Raw genomic sequence first — 24,336 nt, 5'->3', positions numbered from 1 at the left:
TGAGCTCCAGGCGGTTCCATTTCCGAGAAGTCTGCTTTCCTCCATCTCTAACCTCTTAAGTATCCTTGATTTCCTAAGCCTCACAATTTATGAGGGTGCCTACATCGATCTAAACCCTGAGATCTCTTCCCTCCTTCACAATGTGCTTGAAACCACCCTTAAACTAATAAGTAGGATCAGGCCATTCCCTGCTTGCTCTCCATAGTCCTCCCACATCTGTAATTACATTTTGCATGGTTGGAGTATCAAATGATGTTTGCTGCTGTAGCTGTTTTACAAGGTGCAACAGCCTGCAAGCGATGGACTCGCGCTCAGGAAGCAGATCCTTAGTATTTGCTCCCAGACCACCCTGATAGTTACCTTGACATGTTTATCGCTGTCAAAGGCTTTTGAATGTCTGATGATCAGATACATTTCAAAACACTTTGAAGGGATTTAAATCATTAGAAACAAAATTTAATTAGAAACACTTTTGAGTTTCATAAATTAATTTAAAATTCTAAGATTCCATAAAGTATGGGGCGGTATGGGAGCGTAGTGGTTAGCACAACACTTTACTGTACCAGTGACCCAGGTTCAATTCCCGACCCTGTCTGTAAGGAGCTTGTATGTTCTTCCTGTGACAGTGTGGGTCTCCTCCCACAGTCCAAAGACATACCGGTTGGTAGGTTAATTGGTCACTATAAATGGTTCCATGATTAGGAGCCGTTGGTGAGTAGTAAAAGACACATATTGAGCCAACTTGTTTAGCCTGTTCGTCGTTTCTTTGAAAATTCGGTGGCTTAGAACAAGTTGTTGCTGCTTTGGAGTCTTTGTCACCCACATCTAAAAACTCAAGTCAAGATGAATTGAAATTCACTAGTTATTTACCTTCTGATCTAATTAAAATTCCATCATTCATTTGTGGTCCAAATAATGCATATATTTTTATCGCTGCTTTGGTATTTGTGAAATTGGATTTCATTCCACTCGTCTTTACTATATGCTGTATCACTAATTGGAGCTATTCATGGTATCTCACAGGTACCTGTGACATTATTTTCAGAATTCTGATATTTCCGAGCTGGCTCATTTCTTCTTGCTTTTGAGGAGAATGAGATGAACACACCCTGGGGATTCACTTTGTCAGCATGGAGCTCAGGCTCTGCAAATACGAATTTCATTTCAAATTCCACTTCTAAAGATAGCATTAGTGTTTTCTGCTAGCCGAGATATTGCAAAGAAAACAGATGAAGATCAGTTGAAGGAGACACTCTCTCATGGGTAAATTCTTTTAGATATTTGGTTTATAATGCATCTAATCCTTTGTACCAAAATGACCCTTGCTCATTAAGTCAGTGGCCACTTTATTAGCTACCTCCTGTATCTAATAAAGAGGCCATTGAGTGTATGTTTGTGGTCTTCTGCTGCTGTAGCCCATCCACTTCAATGTTCACCAGGTTATGTGCTCAGAGATCCTCTGCACATTACTGTTGTAACACGTGGTTATTTGAATTACTGTTGCCTACCTGTCAGCTTGAACCAATCTTCTCCCCCGACCTCACTCTCTCATTAACAAGATGCTTTTGCTCACAGGACAGCCACTCACTTTTTTTGCACCGTTCTCTGTAAATTCTAGATATTGTTGTGCTTGAATTTCAAGGAAATCAGCATTTTCTGAGATACCCAAACCACCACATCTGGCACCAACAATCTGTCAAAGTCACTTAGGTCACATTTCTTCCCCATTTTGAATTTTGGTTTGAACAACAAGTGAACCCCTTGACCACATCTCTATGCTTTTAATGCATTGAGTTGCTGCCACATGATTATCTGATTAGATATTTACATTAACAAGCAGGTATACAGGTGTACCTATTAAAGTGTCCATTGAGCGCAAGTCATTGACCCTGAAATGGTCCCAGATTGATGTTTAGTAATGTTTAATCAATAATTGTGAACCAGCTGATTTAAAATTCAGAAAGGACATTCTCATGACATCAGATGGAAAATCTAAGTTGTAGGGATGGACAATAAATGCTAATATTGCATTATTGGCCAAGTCCTGAAAAATATATGTGTATAAAATGCATCAAGGAATTCAGAGATGATTTTCTAGAATGTTGCCTAGGATGGGAAGTTTCAGTAATGAGAGGATACTGAAGAGAATGCATTTGTTTTTCTTGGAGCAGAGGATGCTGAATTGGGACCTGATAGAGGTACAAAATCATGGAGGCTTCAGTGGAGTGGATTGGGAAAAACATTTCCCCATAATGGATATGTCAAGAAAGAGAGGGCATAGGTTTTAAGTGGGGATTAAGAGGTTTAAAGAGGGTCTGCGGATGAATCTTTTCACTTTGAGGACGATTGCAATCTGGAATGCACTGTCTGAGAAGGTGGTGGAAGCAGGTACTTCCATGCATTCAAAAAAATATCGGGAACAGCACACAGACATAAGATATAGATACAGAATTAGGCCATTCAGCCCATCGAGTCCGCTCTGCCACTATCATGGTTAATTCCGGATCCCACTCAACCCCATACACCTGTCTTCTCACCATGTCCTTTGCTGCTCTGACTGATCAGGAAGCTATCAACTTCCACCTTGAATATACCCACGGACTTGGCCTCTACCACAGTCTGTGGCAGAACATTCCACATTCACTACTCTCTGGTTAAAACAACTCCTCCTTACCTCTGTTCTAAAAGGTCACCCCTCAGTTCTGAGGCTGTGCTCTCTAGTTCTGGATACCCCCTACCATAGGAAACATCCTCTCCATATCCACTCTATCTTGTCCTTTCAACATTCGGAAGGTTTCAATGAGATCACCCCACATTCTTCTAAATTCCAATGAGTACAGGCCTAAAGCTGCCAAACGCTCCCCATATGTTAACCCCTTCATTCCTGGAATCACCCTCGTGAATCTCTTCTGGACTGTATCTGATGACAACACATCCTTTCTGAGATATGTGGTCCAAAACTATTGACAATACTCCAAATGCAGCCTGACTAGTGTCTAAAAGCTTTAGCATTATCTCCTTGTTTTTATATTCTATTCCCCTTGAAATAAATGGCAACATTGTATTTGCCTTCTTTACCACAGACTCAACTTGTAAATTAACCTTCTGGGAGTCTTGAATGGGGACTCCTAAATCCCTCTGCATCTCTGATGTTTTAACAATAGTGCAGAACAATATTTCTTTTTACCAAAAAACATTATCATGCATTTGCCAACACTGTATTCCATCTGCCACTTTGTTTGCCCATTCTTTCAATTTGTCTGAAGTCCTACCGTAGTCGCACTGCTTTCTCAGCACCACCTAACCCTCCACCCATCTTCATATCATTTGCAAACTTTGCACAAAGCCTCAACTGCATTATCCAAATCATTGACAAACAAAGTGAAAAGTGGTAGTCCCAATAACAACCCCTGAGGAACATCACTAGTCGTTGGCAGCCAACCAAAAAAGGCTCCCTTTATTCCCACTCCCTGCCTCTTGCCTGTCAGCCTTTCCTCTATCCATGCCCATATCTCTCCTATAACGTCACAGGATTTTATCTTGTTAAGCAGCCTCATTTCTCCAGCTTCTGGTTATTTCTTCCGTTTTCCACTTCTCTCTTTTTTCATTCCCCATTGTCTCCCCCTCATCCCTTTCTCTTCTCCTCAACTGCTGTCACCTTCCTCTGTGGTCCTCCTCTTTATTTTATCAGATTCTTCCTTGTTCAACCCTTTACCTCTTTCACCTATCATCTCCCACTTCTCACTTCATTCCCCTTCTCCCCATCTTCATATTCTGGCTTCTTCCCCCTTCCTTTCCAATCCTGCCTGAAAAGTTGACTGCTTATTCCCCTCCAAAGATGTCCTGACCTTCTGGGTTCCTCCAGCATTTTATAGGTGTTGCTCTTTCTGCAGAATCTCTTGTGTTTATGATTCCCATTGACACCATCTCAGATAATAACAAAGACAACAAAAAAAAATGTGACTCATTTCTTCTGATTATTTTGCATTTTAACTTAAATCTCTATCTTCCATTTGCCCATAGTGGAAAGAGTTCCTCCTTTATCACATTACCAAAACTCCCTATATTTTTAGTTGCCTTCTGTTCATTTTTTCTTGCCCTTCATTATTCCATAGAGAACATTTCCACTTTCCCTAGTCTTTCCTCTAGTCCCTGATCTGTTATCATACTCAAATTGCCTTTGCAACCTTTGTCTTCCGCCTTTGTCATTCTTTTTACTCAAATTGTCTTTGTCATTCTTTTTCGAACACTGGGCAATTATGACTGAAATCATGCATTAATATCCTTCTAAAAATGAGTCTGAATTTCAATAGTTTGGCATGGACTAGATGGGCTGAAGGGTCTGTTTCCGTTCTGTAGTCCTCTATGACTCTGACTTATAGTGATATCTTTATTAATTAATAGAAAAGGGCACAATAAAATTGCAAAGACTCCCTTTGTTTCCATAATCAAAATGATAATCTCCACAGACAGGTCGATGATAACACTGATCCCATCCGAGGTTATTGAGATTTCATCCTGTCTTTCATCTCAGTGCACATGTGTCAAAATCAGCTTAATTTTCAATCTTCCATTGAGAGAGCTAGGATCTGTTTCTTAATGACATTGTAATTATACATTTTTCAACTTGTATCAAATGATACTGCATCACAAACAATCTGTAGGCAAAAGGCTGAATTTTTATATAAAATGAACAATTGCCATGTGGTCACTACCTTTATCTTCAATAACATCTCTTTTAATTTTCTGCAGTGCACTGTACATCTCTGTCCATTGTGAATTGCTAGCTCAGACATTATAGCTAAAATACTCCTGAAATACCTCCCTCTCTGTGCCCTCTGCCCTGCTGATTTGAAAGGAGTAGCAATATCATGGTAACACCTTTTCCACTACCATGCGCCTCCACACTTTGTCTCATCATGAACATGCATGATTTTGGGCAATAGCTGATTCTTCCTTCTAACACCTTAATACTGCAATAACTTCTTAAATGATTTGCTAAACCAAATGCCCAGTAGCACTTGCCTCCTGCTATCAATGTGCAAGCCAATAATGAGGTACAGCTCATACCACCCATCTGATGACAACATACATGAAAATCCAAAGGCATAGATTTCTTTAGCAGAGCACCACTGGTTCAGTGACCCAAACAGTGCAAAAATAAACAGCGATTACTGGAACCATGACAAACTATTTCATGAGGGAAACAGCAAAACCAAACAACTTCTCATTTTATGTTACTTTTCTTTAAATAAAGAAATAAAATTAAACAGTTGTCACTTCAAACAATAACAAGACAGGAATTCTATGTAATTTGGAAATAATCATTTAAAAACAGATTTCTGCTGCAAAGATTTTAATGCAGAGACAGATTTTAAATGATTCAGAACAAAATGGTTGATTTGAACCTGATGAACATGATAAACTTATCACAAAGTACTTTAAAAGTCAAACTACAAAGTTGTCTAATTTGAATATTCTGATTCAAATTTTAAAATTGCAAAGTAAATTGAACCAAAATGAAGTTCAATTTTTGAAGAATGAAATGACTGAATTAATTTGAGTGATTACATGTATATGAGCCAACATCATAAATAGTGTCAATAGCCATTTCTGACAGTTGGAATTGCTCTAACAATGGAGGATGCAATGGAAAAAGCCACTTGATGCACCAAAAGATATCATAACCATCTTACCTTGTTCAGGTACTTGAGAGCCAGTGGAATTGAGTGTTGTATTCAATACTTCATTGATGGCTGTGTCGCAGCACAGACCCCTGTGTGCATCATGCTCGCTATCAGTCTGGTCACTTTCCTCATGTCCACTGTCCTTGAGGCTGTTTCGTTCCAGGTCCTTGAATGTGGAACTACTGGAGTGTGAAGCAATACTGATTTATTGTCATGCCTAGCAGCATCAGATAACACTCTCCTTATGGAAAAGAAATGTATTGCCATACACATTGCTTCACATTGAAGTCCATCAAAATTATATTGCCAGATATTACATTTTGTGTCAAAATATATCAAAGAGGTTATATTTCTTTAACCCACCCCTTCCTCCATCCTCAGACTCATAAAGGTTGCACAGCAAATTTAGTCATATGTTTCCATTTCACCCTTCCTTGCTTTGGCTCTGATGAAACTGCCCTCTCTCGATTTCCAAGATCTCCTTGTCAATTCCTGCCTTCTCAGAATTGGTCGACGAGTGACCTCTTGTGTACCTGAGCTGATTTGAAAGGAAACACACAGCTTGGCAGATTACCACTGCAGGATACTGATTACGTTCAAATGGGAAAAAAGGCAATTTGAAAAAAAAAATGTAATTTACTTTTTTTTCACATTAATTTATTTATAAAAAGGGAAGCTTCCAGAATGGAAACAAAAAAAGGACATTTTCTTGCATTACTTTCTTGATAGCAAAATAATACTTGCACTGTGGTTTAATATACATAAAAAAAACATTTTGTGAACAGGATCTGCATTGGAGGCTAATTCCAAACATGTGCATGTTTGGGGAGGGAGGAATGCAAGATTCTGTGCATGCACTCAGGTCATTACCTCCTCCACTAATTACAGTGTCAGAGTAGCAAGTACGGCAGTTGGGATATGAAATTGAAGTTATATAAGAAGTTGGTGAGCATTGTGTATAGTTCTGGTCACCTACTTACAGGAAAGATATCAATAAAATTGAAAGACTACAGAGAAAATTTACAAGGATGTTGCCACAACTGAGGAACTGAGTTATAAGGAAAAGTTGAATAGGTTAGGACTTTATTCTCTGGAGCATAGAAGAATGAGGGGAGATTTGATAAACGTACACAAAATTATGAGGGTTAGAGAAAGGGTAAATGCAAGCAGGCTTTTTTCACTGAGGTTTGCTGAGACTAGAACTAGACGTCACAGGTTAAGAGTGAAAGGTGAAATACTTGAGGGTTACTTCACTCAGAGGGTGGTGAGAGTGTGGAATGATGAGATGCCAGCAGAAGTGGCGGACAGGTACGGTACATGGATGGGAGGTGATGGAAGGCTGCGGTATGGGTCGATTGGACTAGGCAGAATAACAATTTGGCATGGACTAGATGGCTCAAAGAGCCGTTTCTTTGCTGTAGTGCTCCTATGTCTCTATGATATGGCCAAGTTTGAAGTTTGGCTGAAGTTAACTTATACTGTGCGGGATAGATAAGGACCAGTGGTAGATCAGACAATTCTTGTATGAGTCACCTTATTGTTTTCTCTTGTATTACTTGGAATTCACCAATATGTAGCTAGGAACCAACATGGGTTTCACCTGGAATCTATGCTCAATTAAGGAAGTGCCCAGACACCCGAGGACTTTGCAACACATTTTGCTGTCCATGGGCATTTGAAGCCCAGGAACTATCCACAAGGTATAATTCATTGTATCTGACATTGGAAGGACATCCATACTCACCTGATGCCCAGCAACACTGGGGAGATGGGGCAGGGATCCATCAGCCATGGTCACATGATGTTGGGGAAATTGGGTTGGAGTCCATTGATTATGGTCATTTCATATCAGGGTCTATTCAGGAGAAAATAACACTCATAGATTGGGGGGGGCACCTATAGTTCTCTGACTTCTGAGATTGGAGCAACATCATTTTTCAAGTAGTGCAAGGAGACCATCATCATCTTTATGACACTGGGGGTGTCAATGTAACTACCTGCTACCTATGGTTATCTGATGGTAGGGTCCCACTACAGTCATCTGATGGGGGGAGGCCGGGCTGGTTGTCCATGGTCATCTGATATGGGGGCGGGGGGCGGGGAAGAGGGCAGGCAACGACGATCATCTGATGACGGAGTCTGTCCATGGTTCTGTGCTTCATGAGATAGGTGGAATTGCAAGTAGTAAGAATAGTTCCCCAAGGATACACAGAGGGACCCTCATCAGCTGTCAAGCTGAACAGTGCAGTGGCAGGTGGACTGTGTGAGATATTACACCAGACAAGTGTGAGATATTACATTTTGATGATCTAAAATGGCCAGACAGGGACCGCGCACTATTGATGTAGAAAGGGACCTGTGGTGTACATTAATAGGTCCCTGATTATAGTTACATAAGCATACAGAGAGTGAAGTAGCTTACTTGTTTTCATAGGGAGAGGTACTGACTGTAAGATTTGGGACACGATGTTGCAGCTACGCTAGACATTGGTAAGGACATATTTGGAATACTGTGTGTAATTCTGGTCACCAGACTACAGAAAGGATGTGGCAGTGTGACAAAGAGTGCAGAGAAGATTCACCAGGGTGTTGTCTGGAATAGTATGAGATACTGCTTGGGGTGGGATTGTTCTCAGCAGGACATAGGGAACCTTATAGGCTTTCAATATATTATGAGAGGCACAGAAGGGTCACGGTTTTCCCAAGGGTATGAGGGACTAACAATAGAGGACACAGGATTAACATGAGAGGGGAAGACTTAAAAGAAAATCTGAGGGTAGTGGGATTATGAAATGAGCTGCCAGATGCCAGAGGAAAGTGGGATGAGTGAAATTAGGCACCTTAGTTGGCATGGATGAGTCGGACCAGAGGTCTGTTTCTGTGCTCCGTCTCAATGCTTAGTAAAATGATGGAGTGCAGGTCTGAGAAGAGGGAAACCAGTTATGCTCTCTGAGTGAGGCCAATAAATAACGCCATTAATTTTCTACCTAACATAATTTACAATCGTGATATTTAATCTGTTGCATAGAGTTTGAGATCCTTTAATGTCTCTGTGTGTGTCAGAGAGCAAATGCAACACACAAAGGAGATAGCCTGTATTTCATAGTTCTACCTATCTACTTATTTTGCAGGGTAAAAGATTACAGCTGCCTGAGAAAGCAGACAGTTAATTACATTAGACTGAGATTCAGAAAAAGTCCCAATTGACTAGCAATGACATCTTGCTCTCCAAGTGCTCAGGGAGGATATCAGCACTGAAATAAATAATGTGACTCATTATAGGTTTTATTTTATTTTATTTTAGTTCATTCAGAGAACATTCTGAATTCGGTAATGCTCAGAGCTGGCTTTCTCTGCACAATATTAAAATGGGCAGGACCATTCTGCAGAGAAATAATGGGAGAGATTAAGCTGTAATTGGCAATACCCATTCAAACATTCTGTCGAATGTACACAGCAAAAAAAAATTGCAAAATCATTGTGCTTGAAGAAATTGAAATTGCTCTTTCTATAAAAAAGGATTGTGTATTCCTCTTCAATTATATTTAAAAAATTTTCTCTAATATAAGATAAATTATTGAGGGGTGGGATTGAGATGAAAAGAAGCCGTTCATGCTCCTCTGTTTTTAACAACAAAATTAGCTCATGCCATGGGGGTCTGCATTGTACTTTGATATACTGACACAAACCCTATTAAATCCTAACGTTAGTTTCACCATGTCTTCAGTTGCTTAATCTAGCTGTCATAAAATAGAGGCTAAACTGGCCTTAGTAGCCATATGCTATTGCCAAAGGCAGCTCGGAAATGAAAGACATGCTTGGGAATCCTTTTTTCCCAGTGACTAAAAACAACTTTGTATTTGGCTTTATGGTTGAACAGCTCACTCTCCAAACTTGCTTATTAGATATAGTGGCTTACAAAAGATCTGTCACTTCTAAAGGGGCCAGAATCACAGCAACAATAAGCTGAAGATAAGACGACACAGATGGGGGTGGGAAGAAAGAAAGGATAGTTGTCCAAAAAAACCAGAGGGGCCCACATCAGCTGGAAAGTTCAACAGAGTAGTGCAGGTGGAATTTTAGTCTAGACAAGTGTAAGATAATACACTTTGGATAATCTAAAACTGGCCAGACATGAACCTAAATGGCACCACTAACCTAAAAAGAGTGCTTGTGGTGTACATTAATAAAAAGCTGTTAAAAGTATTGGAATTGCTGAGAATGGTACCAAACTACCTTATGAATTTATACATTTTAATGAAAATGCTGCACTGGTAATTTCCCAAAACTATGGAGGGGGGAGATGAATTGTCAATTTTATCCTGCATGCCATGGAGCGTAACATAACATAACATGGGACATTTCAATTACAAAAAAACTTGCAGCTTTGTGGAGATGCAACTGACTCTTCTCTTTCTCTGAAGCCATTTGCATTTATTATTGATAAATGTTTTGATGTACACTATATTAACATGTGGAAAGAGTGAACAAATAGCATCTAAAGGTTGTTTATTCTCTATCCTTTTAAATATTTATTGCAATTGAAGAGCACTATTATAGACCAGCACTGTGGACAGAGCATAGCCATATGTTTTCATTAACTGGAGCAATGAACCCAATTTAAAGCGACAAAACTGTACAATTTATCTTGAACAAGTATTTTCCTTAAGTGGTTGGAAAGGAACTGACTTCTATATCTTTAGATCTAATCAGTTTTGTTTTGCTATGGTTGTCTAGGAGATGAAGCCGTGTTTCCAGGCTGTATGTATCATATTGGTATAAGGTCACGTTTCCCTTCTAACCCTTCTCCCAATGTCCTCAATGCCAAGAGATCAGAGCTTCTACAGACATGTCATCATGTCATTCATATGGAAACCCAAATCTTCTTCACCATCAACTTTCCTCATTGTTTTCATCTGAATATAAGCAAAACACAATGTACTAGAACATAACATGGACTAAAGAGATATAAAAGGCCAAAAATACCATGGGTCAATGTAGACTGTTGGTCAAGACTGAACATATCAAGGCAAGGGTTGAGGTAGGGCATGGAACAAAGGAGGACAGGGTCAATGGAAGGAATAGAGTCAAAGGAGAGCACAGTTGGCACAATAGAGGTGCTGCCTTATAGTGTCAGAGACACTGGACACTAACCATGCAGAGTTTCCAAAATGACTGGGAGCTTAAATACCACTTTAAATTGTTCCTAGTATGCAGATGAATGGTAGAATCTGTGGAAGTTTAGAACACTACAGTTCAGTACAGGCCCTTCAGCCCAGAATGTTGTGGGCTTTTTAACCTACTCTAAGATCAACCTAACCCTTCTCTCCTGAATAACTTTCCATTTTTCTCTCATAATGAGCCTATCTAAGTGTTTCGTATACGCTCTTGATGTATCTGGCTCTACTACCACCCCTGGCAGGGCATTCCATGCACCCACCACTCTCTGTGTGAAGTACTAACCTTTGACATCCCTCCTATACTTTCCTCTAATCACCTTAAAATTGTGCACCTCTTGTATTAGCCATTTCACCCTGGGAAAAAGTCTCTGACTATCCACTTTATCTATGCCTCTTATCTTGTACACCTCTATCGAGTCACCACTCATCCTTCTTCACTCCAAGGAGAAGAACCTCTCTTAACCTGTCATCACAATACATGCCCTCTAGTCCAGGGAGCATCGTAGTAAATATCCTTTGCACCTTCTCTAAAGCTTCCATATCCTCCCTTTAATGAGGCAACCAGAACAGAACACAATACTCCAAGTGTGGTCTAACCAAGGTTTTGTAGAGCTGCAACATTACCTTGCAGCGGTTGAACGCAATCCCCCAATTAATGAAGGCCAGTGTGTCATACACCTTCTATCAGTTTGCACGGCAACTTTCAGAGATCTACAGACGTGGACCCCATCCTGCCATTAACCTTGTATTCTGCCTTCAAGTTTGACCTACCAAAGTGAATCACTTCTCGCTTTTTTTTTGAGTTGAACTCCTTCTGTCACTTCTCAGCCCAACTCTGAATCCAGTTAATATCTCGATGCAAACTATAACACAACCCTCCTTCCTGGAAAAGATTCTCATTCTCATCTGGAGAGTAAAAAAAAATTAACATGGGATTTCTGAAAATTTCTGGTTGGCAGTGGACCAGAGAGCCTGTTTTTGTGCTAAGTCTTTCTATAACTCTAAGTCAATGTAAGACATGACAAGTCAGGACAGGACAGGAGTCAAGACAGGACAGAGGTCAAGGCAAGTTTTGGTCTAAGCAGGGTACAGGCAAGGCAAAACCTGGGAGAAGACAAGAAATATGTAACAGGAATCCCCAGTATAGGATGGTTTGAGTCAATGGAGGACATGTGCCAAGCACAATATGGTGCTTGTACTATGGTAGGTATGAGATTTGTGAGTCAAGATCAGTTACCTGACATGGCAAGCCTTGTTTCAAAGTGGGGTGCAGGGAAGGCAGAGCACTGATCACACTGTGGATGGCATAACTGCGGTTTGCAGTAAAGATGCAGCACAGCAAGCTATCTCGTTGAGTAGTTTATTTATTTACACTCCCTGTGTTATAAAATGTGTGAATGCTATGACCTTCCTTATACACAACTGCAGATTACATGACTCCTTGATGAAGGAGCAGCAATTCGCTCTGCCATCCTCAGCCCACAGCCTCCTTATAAGGCACAGAATATACATAGTTAAGTTGCTGTCTTGCAATTTCTGGGTCCACGTTTGGCCAACTGAAAACAAGGGAACTTTGTCTGAACTGAAGGACCAATCAGTACGGCTCAGGTGGAAATCACATAAATCTAGGGCAGTCAATAGCTTTAAAAGATATTTTTAAACTATGGAACAATCTTAGGCCAAATAATTTCCAATTCAAGTCTGCATGACTCTGCACTTAAAAGCCGTTATTTTGTTCACCACCATCTGATTTAATTCCCTAACTCGCCCACTTGCAATTTTCCCTGCTGGTCTCACCAGATTTTTTTCCCCATTAAGCTTTGGATGGCAGGGAGTGTTCTGATTGCATCCTCTCAGCACACTGTTCCTCATCATACTTATTGCTTCTTTTCACAAAGTCCCTCTCCATATGTTTTGCTTTTTGGTCAGTGCCACTTGAATTTCTAGAGACTCCTTTCAAAAATGTTTTTATTCCCTTTGAGGATGCTTTGAAATGGAGGCAATTTTGAGTAACATTCAAAATTTAGACAATTCCTTCCGCACAAAGCCAAGGCATTTCTTGAAAAGTCTGAGCAGATTTATTTTTGAAGTGAGTGAAATATGCAGTCAAATTTTGCTAAATTGCGATTACATCAAAATAACAATAAGCGCTACGAAAAGCAGATGATTTCATGATGTGAACACACTCGCAGTATTCAAAGGTGTGGAAGGAAAAAATGTGAATTACCTTTTAATAAGATGCTGTCTGCTGTTTACGTAGCTTGACTCGATGGAGTAATTTTCTGACTGAAGAAGAAAAAAGAAAGTTGCATAAAAATAATGATCATATCACTTGGAACTCTTATTTGATCTGTACAATTTGGTCCATTAAAGTAACCAATGGGAATACATACTCCCTCCTTTAGGAAGCACGACAGATAAAAGCTACCTAGTACTTAATCCTTTCAGTTCATCTTTATTTGAATGCCAATTGGCTATCATTCTTCCAGATAAACTCATTGAGATCAGCAGCCTTGCCGTTCATTTCCAATGCCAGGGAAAACAAAGTTCACAACAGCTGCGAATGAAGTTCTTTACTTAGTGACTCACTTGAACAACAAGACAACTTCAATACTACACCAGCATGTCAGACGTGTACATGAGCAATGAAAGAAAGAACTTAAATAGGGTTGTAGAAATAGAGGAATCTGGGTTCTGTGAAACATTAATCTGTTAATTTAAAACATTAATCCATTTTCAACTTTACATGTATCTTGGCCTCGTGAGTATTTTCAGCATTATGTATTTCATGGCCTTTATATTTCCAGCATTTTTATGGCCTGCTTTTCAAAACATTAATCTATATTATGTTTAATTATTTTATTAAATGTATTTTCTCTTTTGGTCAACTAACATGTAAGATCCTGTAGATTTTGAAAACATGGAAGTGACAGCTAGGATCACAGAATGGTAAAGAAGGGAGGGGAAATTAGGCAGAATTCACTCCTGAAAGCCTCTTCAGATCTGAGCTAAGTTTAGGTGCTCAGCTGAAGGTAGCTGATATTTTAGCACTGCTTCAGGACGTCTCAACCTGATGTTCCAGACCAGCAGGCTCAAGAACAGCTACTGTACACCCACAATCTATAAACACTATAGGTTAGTAACAAAATGTCTACTTTGATCAGGTCCTGGTGAAGGGTCTTGGCCTGAAAGATCGACTCTTTATTCCTCTCCATAGATTCTACCTGGCCTGCTGAGTTCTAGTACTTTGTGTGGGTTAATCCAGTTTTTCACTCCACCTGTGCATGTACTCACACATATGACTATTAAACTCGACTTTGACGCTTCACTCTCTAGATTAGGGAGCAGTGTTGCAAACATCAGCAAGAGATCACATTCCTGACCATGTTGTGTGTGTCTGTAGGACAACTTACTCAGAGGGAAGTTCAAGGCAACAGCCGGTTATAACACCAGATGACAATACTCATTTTTGGTTGAGGCACAACGTTTAAAATGCTGGGGGTGTCTAAGCCCTTCTAATTGCAAGTAATTCATAGGAGGGGAGTAGAAAATGGGGAAAAATTTAGCCTGAAATATCTTCCCACTCATTGGTGTCACATTACTTCACCCAGCATAGATTTTCATTGTCCGAGTTCTTCACAAGATACTAGCACTGCAGCAAATAACTTCATTACCTCTTGTGTGAAGTCAGTACTTTGAAGGTATCCTCTCATTCCCTGCCGTGCATGCTCAGAAATTACACTGTGCTTCCTCCCCCACCCACTGGTCGAGACATTTTACTGTATTTATTCTGCACCACCATTGTTTTGCTTATTTGTTGCTATGTTGTTATCCTCTTGCACACATCCTTTACTGTCACTATTCATTGTTTCAAAGAATGAAACAACCCTCGTTCTAATTATATAATTGTTCCTGACTACTGTACATCTCCTCACTTCTCCCTCCTTCGCTGCTGCCACCCTCCCAAAAACGACCACATTAGCTAATATCATATCTTCTCTCTATTACGATATCTTTAAAGACTCATGTTAATATTCTTCGTTAATGAAACAATCACTAGATTCTCTGAAATATCATATTTTAAGAATGCTCTTTAATCGAATGCTTTAGAATTTGATATAATGAAATTATGTAGGATTTCCCACGCCACAATTTAGCAGTTTTATGAAGCCGACAGAAATACTATTGAGAGTATGAATTAACAATTAGTGCCTTGAGGACCAAGCTGATGAATTCTGATTGAAATTAATGGAAGAAAATTATTATCCACAAAATGTTATTTTCATAATCTGAAGAACATTTAATACTTTTGTGACAGATTTAACACCACATACATGCTCTGACCCCACATACAAGTTTGCTGAAGACACCACTGTTGGGGTTGTTCAAAGGTGGTGAAGAGCCAGCATGCAGGAGGGAGACTGGAAATTTGGCTGAGTGGTGTAATAACAACAACCTCTCAATCAATGTCAATAAGACCAGAGGTCAATGAGCCAGTATTCATTGGAGGATCCGAGGTAGAGACGGTCAATAACTTCAAATTCCTGGGTGTCACTATCGCAGAGGACCCTGGACCCATCATATAATCGTGAGGAAAGCACGGCAGCACCTCGACTTCCTCAGGAGTCTGCGGAGATTCCACATGTCATCCAAACCCTGACAAACTTCTATAGGTGTGAGGTAGAAAGAGTGCTGACTGGCTGCATTATGGCCCGGTATGGAAACTCCAATACCTTTGAGTGGAAAATCCTACAAAAGGTAGTGGATTCGGCCCAGCACACCACGGTTGAAAACTGCGCCAACTATTGAGCTCACCTACATGAAACGCTGTCCCATCATCAACGATCCTCAGCATCCAGGCCATGCTCTTTCTTGCTGCTGCCATCAGGTAGAAGGTAGAGGTGCCTTCCGATTCGCACCACCAGGTTCAAGAACAGTTACTACCCCTCAACAATCAGGCTCTTGAACCAAAGGGGATAACTACACTCATTTATGGGCTCTCTGATCTTGTTATTTCGTGCTCGTATTTATTGCTATTTATTTGTTATCTACATTTGCACAGTTTGTTTATGGTTTACAGATCCTGATTACAGTTACCGTTCTATAGATTTGCTAAGTATGTCCGCCGAAAAAGAATATCAGGGTTGTATGTCGTGACATGTGTGTACTCTGATAATAATTTTTACTTTGAACTTTGATTTATTTCTCTTACTGTGCATCAAAAGTCAGCTTAGGAGCAGGTCTTTTAAACACAATTAGTTCCTTTTTAATAAAAAGAGGGAAAAATATTGTCTGCCCTCAGCTGAACTGTTTTATTAATAATGAGTGCTTTGAAGCCAAACTAATGTTGAGGGGGAGAGTGGGGGAGTGAGGGAGAAAGAAACATTGCACAGTTGTTCTGATGAAAGGACATCAAAACAGTGCCCATTTTCTCTTTTCACAGATGCTGCCCGACTGATGAATGTTGCCATTTCACACGCTACAATCATTTTGCTTTTCAATTACCCTGTTTCTATAATGCAGGACAGCAATGAATCTGTGGCATTGAAGCTACTGTTTTACAATATATAACAAGAGAAACATCTGAATTCCACCCTCAGTCTCCACATGTACTGTATGAAATCACTTCGCATTTTCCAGGACATATTTCAAGTCACCTTTCAGTCTCCAATTCCTATGAGAAATGGGCTCTTTCTTGTTCAACACGTGCAACTTCATCCACTCAGAAGAAAGCACAGATGGTAAAGGGATCATTCTATGAGGTGTTACAGGTCTCACTGTATTAACTTTCCAAACAATAATAAGAGTTAAGTAGCTGAGACTGCAAAAAGAAATAAGATATGCACCATCAAAGTTGAACCAACAAAGGCTGCCTTGACATGGGGAAGCTTTAACAGAGCTTCTTAAAAGTAGCCTCTATAAGCATATAATATTGCATTTAGCAAAGTAACTTCCTCACAAGGTATATCATTTTACCAGGCCTGGAAAATCTAGACTGTAGAAAATTCACATCTATCAGTAGTTATCGTTCTTTAACAATTACTGTCGCAAAGCCACACTTGAGATTTATAGGAATTTCCTGAAGCTTCCTCCTCTATAAATTCAGCTTTGCGGACTGCACCACTCAGCCTGTAAAACAATCCATGATATTACAAGTCAGCTTAGGAGCAGGTCTTTTAAACACAATTAGTTTATTTTTTAATAAATAGAGGCAAAATATTGTGAGACTCGTGTGTGTTTTGGTTGCAAGCAATATCTGGAATTTATTCTCTGAAGAATTAGTGAGCATTGACTGGAATGAGGGTATTTAAATAAAGCAGAAGGTTCAGCAGAGCTGTTCCATTATTAGCAAGACCTCTCAGTCTCTAAGTGAATTCTCTAATGAATTGGTTTAGCAGTTCCTTTAGTTCATAAATATATATGGATGTATGATGCTTGGATCTTTAAAATTAAAATAAAAACACAAAACAACAAAAAGAAATTGCTACTGTGTCTGACTGGCATTTCACAGATTAATGCATTGGGATAAAGTACGGTCAATTTTGTGCTTCCTTGGGTTGCCAAGCCAGCCATGACATTATCTCCTGGTTCAAATCTCTATGGTGCATTGGCTTCTCAGAAAATACAAGAAAAACCAAAATAGATACATTTTTTATACAGTGAAGCAGCTGGAAGAGCCAAGTGATCATGCCACTGCAAAAAAAATCCTTAAAGTGTGTTTAATCCCCTGTCAGATGCACCACACATACCTCATCTGAATTCAATTTTTAAAACAATGGGAGGAAGAGAGACAACTCCCCTCCCATAGGCTATGCATATTAATGATAATCTGCCCAGATTCTTCCAAAGTAATTCCTCCAGATAAAATCAAATAGAAATCCTTACACATCGTCAGAAATCTGCACACCTGCATAAAACAAATCTAACATGTTGATAATGTGTAGCAGTGTATGATAACAATTTAAGGAACAAATGTCCACAGCAAATGTACCTTTCCCTAATTGTCATTTGATTAAATACAGATCCAAAATATTATATTTAAAAAGTCTTCCTGCATCTTTTTATGCAAGAATTGTCTCAGGATATTAGAATGAAGAAAAGGAACATGCCACTTTGATCTTATGGAGGTATATAAAATCATCAGGGGCACAGACCAGAAGAAAGGTTTAGAGGGATATGCACTGAATACCTTCATGGCAATATGTGTGGCTTCTCTGCAGCACAATTCTTATATTCGGCCTTGGCTCCCATGCGGCAGAGTATCGTTGCATCGGTGACTATGAGCTCAGCAAACAAATGTCATCTAATTAAATGCAAATCAGGACCTACTGTTTGCAAATGGACAACAAACAATGGCAATCTTAGGACAAGGAAGTCACAGTTTTGTGAAGGTTTACTAACACTTACGCTCCCCATTCCTTTGATATATCATTATGGAAAAATCCAGCACACAACACACAAAATGTAAGTGAAACCCATTTTTTAAGGGGCAGTCTCCAAGCTAGGGTCATGGAAAAGTTTACTTCAGTCAAGCAGTTACACATACTGCCTCTACAAAAACCCACATCCCGCGACCCACATTCAGTGACAGTGAGCTCGAGCATCTTCTGCAATGCACTTCCAGACACACATTGGCATAAACAAGATGTCTGTATGTTTAGAAGTACTTTGGTTACATTTGGTTAAAATCTCAGCAATATAACTGTCTGCAATTTATGCCAAACCTGACTAATACCAGCTGTTGAAGAGATGATTAGCATGAAAGCTGGTCGCAGACTGGATATGGTAGCAAAGAACTCATATTATCTATGAAATCCAAATCTTCAATCAATGTGAGAATTTGAATCCATGATAGTGATTTTGGCTTTATTTAGATCTGGAAAATTACGATCAGTGAGTGTGAAGCTGTCAGCTTGTAAAAAGCCAACTGATTCACCAGTCTCTTTAGGGAAGGTAAAAGCTACTAGTCTGGCCTTTCCATGTGACTGGCGTCACACCAGTGATCACTGTGTTCTGAAGGGGTTTGGCAAGGAACAGACTACAAATGTTGGCTCCTCAGTGGCCCATGCATCTTGAGAATGAAAACAATCCAATGATACTCAGTATAACTGCCCAGCAGAAAAAGCTAATGTCAACTATATCTAGATACTTTCAATCTTCTTTTCTCCAGCAACAGGACAATTACCACAATCCCACTACAGTGTCCATCGTAGTTAAACTGCAGAGGAAAACTGCACCACCAGGCATTAAACTTAACACTGCTTTTATCGGACATAATATCTCTAAATAACAAAGAGGCTCCAATAAATGAGACAACACTGTGCAAAGTCCACTGAGTGATGTAATTGTTGGTTTCCAGAGCAGGAAGCTAAATCAATTCAGCCGCAGCTTCCTTCAGGTTTTACATTAATCAATCTGCCATTTCCTACTGTGCTAGGTCGCAGACATCCTCTGGCTCTGTCATGGTGAAACAGTAGTTAAAATACCCTGGGAACAATGTCATGGTTTAAATAATTTGAAGCAAACTGTTAGAGCTTACGGTTGAAGTGCATATGAATTCGTGATTGTATCCAATTAAAATTTATTACAGGTATACCTTGGTTTATGAATATTCTGCTTACTATTTTTTGTTGTAACACTTCGGCTCTCGAAGGTTTGTGTCCTCATTTTCTTCACCATAACAGGGCACCAATTGGTGGCCAGAGAAAATACATTTATCTGATATGCCTATGTTGTATTTTGCCCAGTCTTCAAAATATCATTTAACCAGGTGTTTTCCAGGAACAAATCTCTTTCATAAACCTGCACATAGAAGCCTTGCCAAAATTTTTATTTTTATTTTTTATGTTAAAGTATGAAGTATTCATGGAGGACCTCAGCAGGTCTGGTAGCATCTATGGAAAAGAATAAACAATTGATGCTATGGACCGAGACCTGTATATGAACATAGAACATAAGAAATAGGAACAGGAGTAGGCCATTTGGCCCATTGAGTCTGCCATAGAAAAACCATAGAACCATAGAAACTACAGCACAGAAACAGGCCTTTTGGCCCTTCTTGGCTGTGCCGAACCATTTTCTGCCTAGTCCCACTGACCTGCACATGGACCATATCCCTCCATGCACCTCCCATCCATGTATCTGTCTAATTTATTCTTAAATGTTAAAAAAGAACCCGCATTTACCACCTCGTCTGGCAGCTCATTCCATACTCCCACCACTCTCTGTGTGAAGAAGCCCCCCCTAATGTTCCCTTTAAACTTTTCCCCCCTCACCCTTAACCCATGTCCTCTGGTTTTTTTCTCCCCTTGCCTCAGTGGAAAAAGCCTGCTTGCATTCACTCTATCTATACCCATCATAATTTTATATACCTCTATCAAATCTCCCCTCATTCTTCTACGCTCCAGGGAATAAAGTCCTAACCTATTCAACCTTTCTCTGTAACTGAGTTTCTCAAGTCCCGGCAACATACTTGTAAACCTTCTCTGCACTCTTTCAACCTTATTTATATCCTTCCTGTAATTTGGTGACCAAAACTGAACACAATACTCCAGATTCGGCCTCATCAATGCCTTATACAACCTCATCATAACATTCCAGCTCTTATACTCAATACTTCGATTAATAAAGGCCAATGTACTAAAAGCTCTCTTTACGACCCTATCTACCTGTGACGACACTTTTAGGGAATTTTGTATCTGTATTCCCAGATCCCTCTGTTCCACTGCACTCCTCAGTGCCTTACCATTAACCCTGTATGTTCTACATTGGTTTGTCCTTCCAACGTGCAACACCTCACACTTGTCAGTATTAAACTCCATCTGCCATTTTTCAGCCCATTTTTCCAGATGGTCCAAGTCCCTCTGCAGGCTCTGAAAACCTTCCTCACTGTCTACTAAACCTCCAATCTTTGTATCATCAGCAAACTTGCTGATCCAATTTACCACATTATCATCCAGATCATTGATATAGATGACAAATAACAATGGACCCAGCACTGATCCCTGTGGCACACCACTAGTCACAGGCCTCCACTCAGAGAAGCAATTCTCTACCACCACTCTCTGGCTTCTTCCATCGAGCCAATGTCTAATCCAATTTACCACCTCTCCATGTATACCTAGCGACTGAATTTTCCTAACTAACCTCCCATGGGGGACCTTGTCAAAGGCCTTACTGAAGTCCATGTAGACAATATCCACTGCCTTCCCTTCATCCACTTTCCTGGTAACCTCCTCGAAAAACTCCAACAGATTGGTCAAACATGACCTACCACGCACAAAACCATGTTGACTCTCTCTAATAAGCCCCTGTCTATCCAAATGCTTGTAGATTCTGTCTCTTAGTACTCCCTCCAATAACTTACCTACTACTGACGTTAAACTCACCGGTCTATAATTTCCCGGATTACTTTTCGATCCTTTTTTAAACAACGGAACAACATGAGCCACTCTCCAATCCTCCAGCACTTCACCCGTAGACAGCGACATTTTAAATATTTCTGCCAGGGCCCCCGCAATTTCAACACTAGTCTCCTTCAAGGTCCGAGGGAACACCCTGTCAGGTCCCGGGGATTTATCCACTTTAATTTTCCTCAAGACAGCAAGCACCTCCTCCTTTTCAATCTGTACAGTTTCCATGGTCTCACTACTTGATTCCCTCAATTCCATAGATTTCATGCCAGCTTCCTTAGTAAATACAGACGCAAAAAACCTATTTAAGATCTCCCCCATTTCCTTTGGTTCCGCACAAAGCCGACCACTCTGATCTTCAAGAGGACCAATTTTATCCCTTACAATCCTTTTGCTCTTAATATACTTGTAAAAACTCTTTGGATTATCCTTCACTTTGACTGCCAAGGCAACCTCATGTCTTCTTTTAGCCCTCCTGATTTCTTTCTTAAGTATTTTCTTGCACTGCCCTGCCATTCAGTAAGATCATGGCTGATCTGTAAACTCAACTCCATCTACCTGCCTTTTCCCCATAACCCGTAATTCCCTTACTATGTAAAAACCTATCTAAGTGTTTCTTGAATATATTTAGTGAAGAAGCCTCAACTGCTTTGCTGGGCAGAGAATTCCACAGATTGACCACTCTCTGAGAAAAAGTTTCTCCTCATCTCCATCCTAAATCTTCTCCCCTCAATCTTGAGGTAATGTCCCCTAGTTCTAGTCTCACCTACCAATGGAAACAACTTTTCTACTTCTATCTTATCTATCCTTTTCAAAATTTTGTATGTTTCTATAAGATCCCTTCTCATTTTTCTGAACTCTAGAGAATGTAGTCCCAGGCAACTCAATCTCTCCTCATAGGTTAACCTCTTCATCCCTGGAATCAACCTGGTGAACATCCTCTGCACTGCCTCCAAAGCGAGTATATCTTTCCTCAAGTATGGAGACCAGAACTGCACACAGTACTCCAGGTGCGGCCTCACCAGTACCCTGTATAGTTCTCCACAGATGCTGCCTGATCTGCTGAGTTCCTCCAGCACCTTTGTGTGTTCCTCCTGATTTCCAGCATTTGCAGAATTTTTTTATGTTTATAAGGTGTTCATCTCATGTAGCCATTGCACAATGCAGCTGACAGGTTTGTTTTGTATCACTAAATAGAAATTGTTAACTAGAAAAGGAAATAAAAAGTAAGTAAATTATGTTTCTTCCACAGTCTGTTAGTTGGCTGGTGTGTAAAGTTACAGAACAATCCAAGAACTGTGGAGAATACATTAATAATAATAAAGGCAAACTTTTAACAGAAACTAAGGACATGCAGATTCTGATTTTATTACATCTAAGGAGTGAGTTGGGGATTGAATTCTTTGATTTCTTCAGGCAGGCTAAAATAAGAAGGTGGGGGAAGGGGAAGAAGAAGTGCAAGGTGGCAGGTGATAGGTAAAACTGGGAGAGGGGAGGGGTGAAATATAGAGCTGGGAAGTTTTATGGAAGAAAGGGAAGGTGGAGAAACACCAGAAGGAGATGATGAGCAGGTAGTGTGGAAATAAGCTGAAAGAAGGAAACAGGAATGGGGAATGGAGAAGGTGGGGGTGGGGTCTATTACCCAAAGTTCGAGAAATCGATGTTCATGCCATCAGGTTGGACATACCCAGATGGAGCACAAGGTCGTTTTTGTTAACCAGAGCTTGGCCTCAGCATGGCAGTTAGAGGAGGCCATGGACTGACATGTCGGAATGGGAATGGGAAATAGAATTAAAATGTGTGGCCACTGGGAGATTCTGCTTTTTGTGACGGAGAGAGCGAAAGTGTTCAGTGAAGTGTTCTCCCAGTCTACATCAGGTCTTACTGATATACAGGAGGCCACTCCCAGAGCACTGGATGCAGTAGATGACCCCAACAGACTCGCAGGTGAAGTGTTGCCTCAACTCGAAGGACTGTTTGGGATCCTGAATTGTAGAGTGAGGAGGTGTAGGGGCAGGTATAGCATTTATTCCACATGCAAGGATAAGTGCCAATCGGGAGATCAGTGGGGAGAGGTGATTGGACAAGGGAATTGGATAGGGAGAGATCCCTGTGGGGGAGGGGGTGGGGGAGAAAGAGGGAAAGATGTGCTTGATGGTGGGACTTCATTGGAGATGGCAGAAGTTATGAAGAAATATGTGCGGGACACAGAGTCTAATGGGATTGTAGGTGAGGAAAGAGGTGTGGCAGAGGAAGTGAGGGTAGATGTGTGCGAAATGGAAAAGATGCCGGTGAGGGTAGCGTTGGTGGTGAAGGAAGGTTAACTCCTTTCTTTGAAGGAGGACATCTCAGTTGTTCTGGAATGAAAAGCTTCACCCTGGGAGATGTGGCAGAGATGGAGGAACTGAGAGAAGAGGATAGCATCTTCACTAGTGACAGGGTAGAAAGTGGTATAGTCCAGATAGCTGTGAGAGTCAGTGGGTTAATAAAAGATATCAGTATATAAACTGTCTCCAGAGAGGTAGACAAAGAGATTGAGAAAGAGGAGAGAGATGCTTTAAATGGACCCTATTTCACTTCAGTCTGCTTCGGGCAATGACTATTACATTCAGGAAAATAGCATTTACGTTTTCACAGAAGTCTAATATGCTCCCCGGAAAGGTCTAATAGCCTATGACCAAGAGTGCAAAGGAACTATTGGTGGCTTGTTTCTACCGATATTCCATTTACTCACTGATGATTTGAGATCATTATCCAAAGAAGGCCAGAGAATAAAACATATTGCTATTGCTTTCATACTATCTCTGTGCGCACAGTCAAAATGATTTCTCTCAAAAGTAGTGGTTACCACTCTGTGATAGCACTTGATGACACCTCTTCACACGATGGTTCACTGCTATGACTCAAGAATAATGATTTCAGTGCTTTCCTTGTCCACTGGACACATTTTGTACATTCTTCCCATGTTTGTTGACCATTGTTCATGACTGCATTCTTAACTTTGGACCTAATATGCCTGGTAATGGCAGATGGCCTGTACCATGTGTACCATGAGAG

General features: G+C 40.3%; 1 protein-coding gene across 2 annotated transcripts in view; it reads right to left on the bottom strand.

Annotated features, from left to right (window-relative positions):
* The window catches only part of pcdh19 (protocadherin 19), a 180,278-nt gene that overhangs the window by 66,174 nt on the left and 89,768 nt on the right, over positions 1 to 24,336 (bottom strand). The window contains exons 2-3 of one of the 2 annotated variants that reach the window (XM_072270515.1): positions 13,095 to 13,153; positions 5,697 to 5,866 (exon numbers count right to left, since the gene is read on the bottom strand). In XM_072270515.1, the coding sequence (XP_072126616.1) occupies positions 5,697 to 5,866; positions 13,095 to 13,153 (229 nt within the window). Of the gene's footprint in view, positions 1 to 5,696; positions 5,870 to 13,094; positions 13,154 to 24,336 lie in introns of both variants that reach the window. The other variant, XM_072270514.1, reaches the window with a different exon arrangement.

This window comes from Mobula birostris, chromosome 10, assembly GCF_030028105.1.
Source record: "Mobula birostris isolate sMobBir1 chromosome 10, sMobBir1.hap1, whole genome shotgun sequence".
NCBI classification, from domain to species: Eukaryota; Metazoa; Chordata; class Chondrichthyes; order Myliobatiformes; family Myliobatidae; genus Mobula; species Mobula birostris.
This window is presented reverse-complemented; position numbering and strand designations above follow the sequence as displayed.